This window comes from Pyrus communis, chromosome 16 (assembly GCF_041283825.1).
Source record: "Pyrus communis isolate YQ-2024b chromosome 16, ASM4128382v1, whole genome shotgun sequence".
Taxonomy (NCBI): domain Eukaryota; kingdom Viridiplantae; phylum Streptophyta; class Magnoliopsida; order Rosales; family Rosaceae; genus Pyrus; species Pyrus communis.
The window spans coordinates 10839191-10846809 of NC_142580.1; the positions used below are offsets into that span (position 1 = coordinate 10839191).

General features: G+C 36.7%; 2 protein-coding genes across 2 annotated transcripts; one reads left to right on the forward strand and one right to left on the reverse strand.

Moving 5' to 3' along the window:
- Positions 1-1063: 1063 nt before the first annotated feature.
- On the forward strand, positions 1064-3768 carry LOC137732072 (CASP-like protein 1D1). Its single transcript, XM_068471369.2, has 3 exons — positions 1064-1456; positions 2985-3111; positions 3213-3768. The coding sequence occupies exons 1-3, from the start codon at positions 1188-1190 to the stop codon at positions 3435-3437; spliced, it is 621 nt and encodes a 206-aa protein (XP_068327470.2). The 5' UTR covers positions 1064-1187; the 3' UTR covers positions 3438-3768.
- Positions 3769-3994: 226 nt separating this feature from the next.
- On the reverse strand, positions 3995-5598 carry LOC137732071 (divinyl chlorophyllide a 8-vinyl-reductase, chloroplastic). The gene has a single exon (XM_068471368.2). It carries the CDS (start codon positions 5470-5472, stop codon positions 4207-4209), a length of 1266 nt encoding a protein of 421 aa, XP_068327469.2. The 5' UTR covers positions 5473-5598; the 3' UTR covers positions 3995-4206.
- Between the last annotated feature and the right edge of the window lie 2021 nt (positions 5599-7619).

The following is a 7619-nucleotide window of genomic DNA, read 5'->3' on the forward strand; positions in this document are numbered from 1 at the left end:
GGGGTTTGGAAAGTACTTAACTAAGAATTGTTTGTTTTCACAGGTACTACAAGAATACGCAAATTGTGTGCTTGATGTGACTTTGAACCACAAAATTAAACTATGATATAATACAATTGTAATTTGTCAAGGTTACACGATAAATATGGGGTTTGGAAAGTACTTAACTAAGAATTGTTTGTTTTCACAGGTACTACAAGAATACGCAAATTGTGTGCTTGATGTGACTTTGAACCACAAAATTAAACTATGATATAATACAATTGTAATTTGTCAAGGTTACACGATAAATATGGGGTTTGGAAAGTACTTAACTAAGAATTGTTTGTTTTCACAGGTACTAAATTGGACAATTATAACAAAACTATGCAGACCTTTTAAACCAGAATTAATTACGGCGCAAGCTGTTTTATTCAGCAGATTCACAAGGCCATTTTATGTTATACAAGCATACATGGGAGAGGGAATAACCACATGCTCCTGTGCAAGATATGTATGTGCACGCGCACGCGCACGCGCACACACATATGTATAAGTTCTTAATTAAGCACTTTGAGATGTAAGGAGTTTGTAACGCAGTTGGCTAACAGTATTCACTCTTGCATCTAAAATCCTTATTTGATTTTCCTCCTCTTAATATTGTTGTTTAAAAACCGCTAAGCTACAAGCACGACCACGTACTAATAGAAGTCTCATGTTTCTTGCCCCAGAAGACATAGCTGTGACAACTAGCACTATTGCATTCTAAACCCAATTAATAGTGGAACTTACAAATTATGACCCTGTAACAAATGCTATTTAGTTTCCTATTACCGCAGTCCATTTCTGATCTTTTCCCTCTGAGATAGAGACTAAATGGTATCATTTTCTCTGGATTATTCTAAAATAATCATTTATTTAGTGACATTTAGGAGAGAAAATAAAACAAGGAAGTCTATGGTGTATAAGATGATGATCAAACGGTACACACCCAACCAACTAAACCCTTTCCATATTAATTACTTGGCGTAAACGAAACTTCAACCAAGTTTGGATTTATACCATTTTAGTGTGCCCCAAACATCATATAATTATACATGTTCATAGTGCAATATCTTTTCACCACCACCATCTACTACTACGTACAAGTACTACACTCGGACTTCTGCTTAACCAACTTATTCGAGCACTAGATACCAGCAGCTTCCATGGAAACCAAGGATAAGCCAGCTGGTCCGGAAGTCCCGCTGCCATCAAAGGAGGAGTCCGAAGTCCCACCGCCATCAAAGGAGGAGCCCGAAGCCACGCCTCCTCCTCCCCCTAGACCCGACTACCTCTTTCTAGTTGATGTGGCTCTCAGGTTCATAGTGTTTGCAGCATCATTGACAAGTGTGTTGGTCATGGTCACCAGCAAGCAAACAGTATACCGAGGTCCTTTCCCAGTTCGGGCCAAGTTTAATCACTCTCCCGCCTTCATGTGAGTAACTTCAAGCACCCAAACATGCACATATAATTTAGTAAAATAACGTATACACTGTAACACAGAGAGAGATATATATATATATATATATAATGTATATTTTTACAGATTAGGGTTTCAAGGTGTTTGATTACTCTTCTTTGGCACAGAAACACTAATTCTGTTAAAAAGATAAACAAATACTCTGAGGAGAATCCGATAAGCAAAATTTCTTGATAGACAAGGAATAACTAAAATTTTCTTTCATGTTATTGTCTTCTCATCAGATATGATACCTACTTTTTTCTACAACTTTGAATAGTATTACGACGAATCCAGGTTTAAGATTAATCGACTTTTATCTCCATACTTGTTTTAACCAGCTTAACTAGTGGAAAGATTTCATGTTAGCTCTTTTAGATTCTAATTAATCTAGTTAATCTTTACTTTTCGTTCCTTTAACATGGATTCCATCTAATCTTCTTTATGCGTGCAAAAGAAACAATTTTTCAGAAAGTAGATCTGATTTTAATCTTTAATTACTGTACAAATGATCTCAGCCTTGCCTCCTAATCTGCTTTAATCTAAAATTAATACTCTTTTTCTTTTTATTGTTTATACATACATACATACATACATACATAGATATATATATATATATATATAAAATATCTGCTTAGACTTGGAGCGCGCAGAGTTTTTACACTCCTGAGATGGATTACATAAAATGGAGATGCCTAGTTGACAGTGTTTTAAATTCATTTTTAGCTTTCAATTAACATCACATAATTGATTTAATACACTGCCACTGTACCATTTACCTCGAGGCTTGATTATTAAATGGCATCAAGGTTGAAGTTGGAACCCTATGCATCTCACTCCCTCACCCCACAATACAATTTTCTAGTAACCCTAACGATAGCATGGACCCACAATGCAACATTTTTAGCCAAATAGTCTTTGAGATTGACATAACTTCTCACTTTGATCTTTGAAATTTGAAATCGATAGAAGTGATCCCTGAGTTTGTCCACCATTAATCATTTTGGTCCTTTGGTGAAAAACTTTGTTAAATAAGAATCAAAATGACAAAAATACCTTCAATTCAACAAACAATGGGCTAAAATGATTTTATAAAAATTGAGAGTATTTTTGTTATTTTATCCTTACTGAACAGAGATTTTTTCATGAAATGACCAAAACATAGATTTTTGTCAGAAAGACCAAAATAATTGACGGTAGACAAACTCAGAGACCAATTCTATCGATTTTAAATCTTAGAAACCAAAAAAAAGAGTTATGTCAATCCCAGAGACCATTTTAGCTAAAAAGCCAAAAAAGACTAAATCATCTATTTCTGTTTTCACAAGGAGAAAACATTGCATTACTTGCCTACAACCACAATCAATCATGTGGCAAACATAAACTATCATTATCCTAATACAGGTACGGCCCACCTGTATTAAAAAGTATGTCAACTAGTGTGTTTAATGGGTGGATATTAGACGACAAAAAACTGAAGAAGGTTTAAAGTTTCTTGTTTCAGATACTTTGTGGTGGCTCTATCAGTTGCTGGCCTCTATGCTCTTCTTACAACACTAGCATGCATTTCAGTCATCTGGAAGCCAATTTGCCCACCAAAGTTGTTGCTCCATTTTGTATTTCTTGATGTAGTAAGTTGTGTTCTGTTCTCTAATTTGTACCAACAATTACAATACAAACATCTGACACACGATATTGACAAACTATATATGTGAAATGCCTTATTATGCAGCTGATACTGGGTTTGGTCGCCTCAGCCACCGGCACAGCCGCGGGTGTTGCATATATCGGATACAAGGGTAATGAACATATGATGTGGCAGAAGGTGTGCTCTGTTCTCGACAAGTATTGTAAGCATATAGTAGGCGCCCTCGCTACCTCGCTGTTTGCCTCAGTTTTGCTGGTTCTTCTGGTCTGGCTCTCCACTTTCACCCTCCACAAAAAAATTCGCCAGTAGAGTTTGTGAAGATTGAAGAACATAATGAAATGTATTAGAATCCTACCCACAGGATGCCTTCAACTAGTGTGTGTGAGCGCTCACTTGCATGTATTATCGAATATCTTAGTGTTTTCTGTTTAGAGGTTCTTTCATTGTGTAAATGTTGTCTGCTATGCTATATCTATCTTGTCCATTTGGAAGCTTAGTATTCGGATTTCTTATGTTACAGGTTCTTTTGGTTTGTAAACGTTATCTACTTGCATCTGAGGCATTGATTCGTCTTGTACCATTTCATTCAAGGGTTTTCTAAGTGTGAATGTATGCAAAATTAGTTTCTGTTACAAAGGAATTACTACATGATTTCCATCTTCTTCAATATGCAAAAGAACGCGAATGCAAATGTATGTAACGACATTTGAGTTTTTGAACTGCATTGGATACGCTATATCAGGAAGGAACCCACACAACCAACTAAGATTCGGTTGAAAAATGAAGTATAAACCGAAGAACGGTGATTACAGGTCGTAACTTGCAATGCAAGTCATCAAAATCTAACAAGTGATCACATTATCATCTTAAACAACCAATCTGATGATATATTGATATAACTGAAGTATCAGTTAAGTATCTAGCAGCGATGGTAGAAAAAAGACTGCTTGTCACCGATACGAAATACAGTTTGGTGTACAGATGAGAAACTGCGTACCTGAAAGCAGACTGTTGTACAAAACTGGTTGAACCAATTGATAAATTGAATGTACAAACTTTCTAATGATAGCATGAATTCTTAGAAAATCGTTTGTTCGCCTAATTCCTGACCGGCCATCCCCTCCCTCAGCACAGTCTCAAAGAATTCTTCCAACGTGTCTTTGCCATAACTCGGCGTTTTCTCAGCATTATATTCTCCAGTCTCAGGATCCAAAACCAACATACTCTCAGCTGCATAATACCTTCCAATTTTCCCAAACTCAGCAGTATCTTCCATTGAAGGAAAGATCTTTACAAGGAAATCAAGAACCCCGATAGCAAAGTCCATAATTTCAATAGGCACCTTCAGGAACTTGGGTTCCCTCCCCACAAGTCTAAACAACAACTCCCCTTGCTCCAGTGGTGTCAACGCCTTCCCCGGTCCTCCAATGGGCAAAACCTGGTTAATCTTGTTCTCACTCAACACGCAATCCACAATAAATGAAGCCAAATCCGCCTCGCTGATTGGCTTGCAAGCACACAACTTCCCATCCCCAAACATCACATAAGGCTTGCCATCTTTCACCAACTCAACCTGACCCCCCAAACTCTTAAAAAACGCGGTCGGCCTCACAATGCTATAACTAAACCCATTATCCTCCTCAGCTTCTCTGATCAACTCCGACTCGAATTTCAGCTTTGCACGCTGAAACTCAAGAAGGGGCTTCTGCACACAAATTGCAGACAGCAACACAAAATGTGAAGCCCCACGCTTCCTACCAGCGACAAGACTATTTTTCGTGGCCTCGTAATCGATCTTCCAAGAGTCCTTCACACCCCCAGAACGGCTAGCAAGGCATGAAACAACAACATCAATCGAAACCCCCAAATTTTCCAAACATTTCTCCAAAACACCCAAATCAGTCACATCCGAAAAGCACACATTTGCACCTTTCAACTCCCTCAAAGTCTCATCCTTGCTAACTTTACCCCTGATTCCACTCTTCTCCCTAGCAATGGCTATAACATTGAACTCTCTGCTGACCAACTCCTTGACAACAAATTTCCCAATGTACCCAGTTGCACCCACCACCAAAATGTTGATGTCTTTTGAGTTTTTGCCACGGAACGAGGGTGGATTCGTGATTTCAGCAACTGGGTTTGATGAAGCTGATATCGGTGTTAATCTATCTTTTATAAAATTCAAAGTTTCAGGCAAGTTTGGAGGAGAAGATGATGAAAAAGCAGAAGGAACAGAGCTTACCTTGCAGGTTTGGTTAGGGAAGCGAGAAGATAAAGGGGTTATGAAGCTTTGGTTCTTTGCGGCATGGAGATTGAATACAAGGGAGGAGAAGCACAGTGACATTGTTTTTCTGGTTGGAGTTGAAGAAAGCTGATGGGGGAGGAGGAGCTTGTGGTTGGAGACTTGGAGTTCAGTGGAATTCCATGGCTGTTTTTGGAGGTTAAACTCTATCGCTGGAGGATCCAAATGATAGGTGGATATAAAAGATGACGTGTGACTATAAAGTAATGAACTATTAGAGAGGGCTGGGCTGGGCTGGTTTGGTAACCGAACCAAAAGGCCTAAACTAGTTCCAATCGACGGGCCTCGGCCCTTGGAATGGACATTGAACCGGTTGCGATCGGTCATTGAATTTGAGTTGAATCGATCCTTTTGGTCAATTGAGTTTTGTAGAGAAAAGTTTTAGTAATACGCCTGAATTTTAGGTTGTGTTCTACTTTGCCCAGTAAACTTTCAATTTGATTATATGTTCAATTTGTGCCATTGAGCGACTGAAAGATAAAGAAATAATATATTCAAGATAATTATGTACTTACAAACTACCTTCTCAATTTATTCTATTTCATCATATTCGGGATGTACATTGTTCCTGTTGAAATTAACAAAAATTTGACAAGATTAACAACTAAGGAGGCATGAACCACCACAGGTTGGCCAGTAGTTAAGGACGAATTGTAGGATCGTATTTCACATGACACATCCTAATCTTGGCGTTGATGAATCACACGATGATGGTTAGGGGAAGGTTGAAATGTTTCTGTGAGTCTTCCAGACCCTCAGAAGAGTGGATTGTCGTTACGAAGCCATCAGTTGGTCCCAGTTAAAAAAAAAATTAAAAAAAAAAAACAACTGAGGGGGGCATGGGCATGAATTGAAAGTTTAGAGGGTAAAATAGTATGAGGCTAAGAAATTTTCCTTCTTATAAATAGACGAAAAAAAAAAAAAAATCATTGAAGCTATGTAGTAAAAATTAGGGTCCTTTTTTTTTTTTGCACTCTAAAATAAATTTGCACTCATCGTATTTTAGTTTCCCTTATTAATTATATGGTGGAATCACCTCAATTTTCTTCGTTGTATCACAATAGGATTTTCTTTATTTGAAAACTCAACAAACACATGTTTTCACGGCATCCAATAAGTGTTATTACATGTTATTCCACATTGAAAAACCAATAAGTCTTGTATATCCTTATATAAGTCAAACTAATCACCTCATTGTTAATCAAATTTAGAGTAAAACCTCAACTTTCTTATGCCAGTTTATGCAGATAGTTGAGCTATATCATGTCCACATCAACTTGTATCAGCAATCTTTATTAGGGTGCGTCATAAGTGAATTATTCACCAACTAAAGCTACTCGTATCCAACTTTTCTCTTGTAATTAGTAAAATCAGTTCGGTTTGGCTCATTACCAAGGAAACAAATAAAAGTGGGTTCAAGGTGTCAATTTCATACAATGAATGCATACCAACTGAATCCACACGCATTTCCTTGACTAATTGGTGCATTCAAACATAGGTTTTTTGTTTTAGTTTAAGATTCACACATAGGCTTACTTTTAGGAGCAAAGTTTTACTTAGTCAGCTAAGGAAATTTAAAGGAAGTTTCTCTGGCAAAGCAAAGTCAGGCAAGGAAATTTAATGGAAGTTTCTCTGGCAATGGAAATTTAGAACCAACCATTTGAAATATTGACACTAGGTAGAAATTTTTTAGTCTAATTAGAACGCAGTCTGGTATACCAAGTATAATAATACAATTGGTTGAAATTTTTTTTTTCAAGTTTTCAACCAATTGTATTATTATACTTGGTATAAGGAGCTGTATTCCCGGCATATAAAAAAGCTCTCCTATATAGGGATTGTTTATCCTTCCTTTTTTTTGTAAGAAATTCTTTTATAGAAATTGTATTTTGCACTGTAAAAAGTCATCATGCATTTCTATCTTCTTTATTTTTTTTATTAGAAAGGAGTGCATGCTGAATCGTTCAGAATGTCAATAACAGCTCCATTTTTACAATGTTATTTGTAAATATTACAATAGTTCCTACTAATTTGTCATTCATTTGGTTAATATATATTTGATTAGCAGCGCTCCCAAGTTTTTTTTCTTTTCATAAAAGCAAAATCAGAAAAAAAAAAAAAATCCAAACCAAACCAAACCAAACCAAAATATAAAAAGTGAAATAAACATCTGAGTATTGATTTGTGAA

Excerpts from the sequence above, each read along its gene's own strand:
- LOC137732072 (XM_068471369.2), top strand. The coding sequence starts at position 1,188 with ATGGAAACCAAGGATAAGCCAGCTGGTCCGGAAGTCCCGCTGCCATCA. Across the intron at positions 1,457-2,984 it reads AATCACTCTCCCGCCTTCAT|ATACTTTGTGGTGGCTCTAT; the intron begins GTGAGTAACTTC and ends TTCTTGTTTCAG. Across the intron at positions 3,112-3,212 it reads ATTTTGTATTTCTTGATGTA|CTGATACTGGGTTTGGTCGC; the intron begins GTAAGTTGTGTT and ends CTTATTATGCAG.
- LOC137732071 (XM_068471368.2), bottom strand. The coding sequence starts at position 5,472 with ATGTCACTGTGCTTCTCCTCCCTTGTATTCAATCTCCATGCCGCAAAG.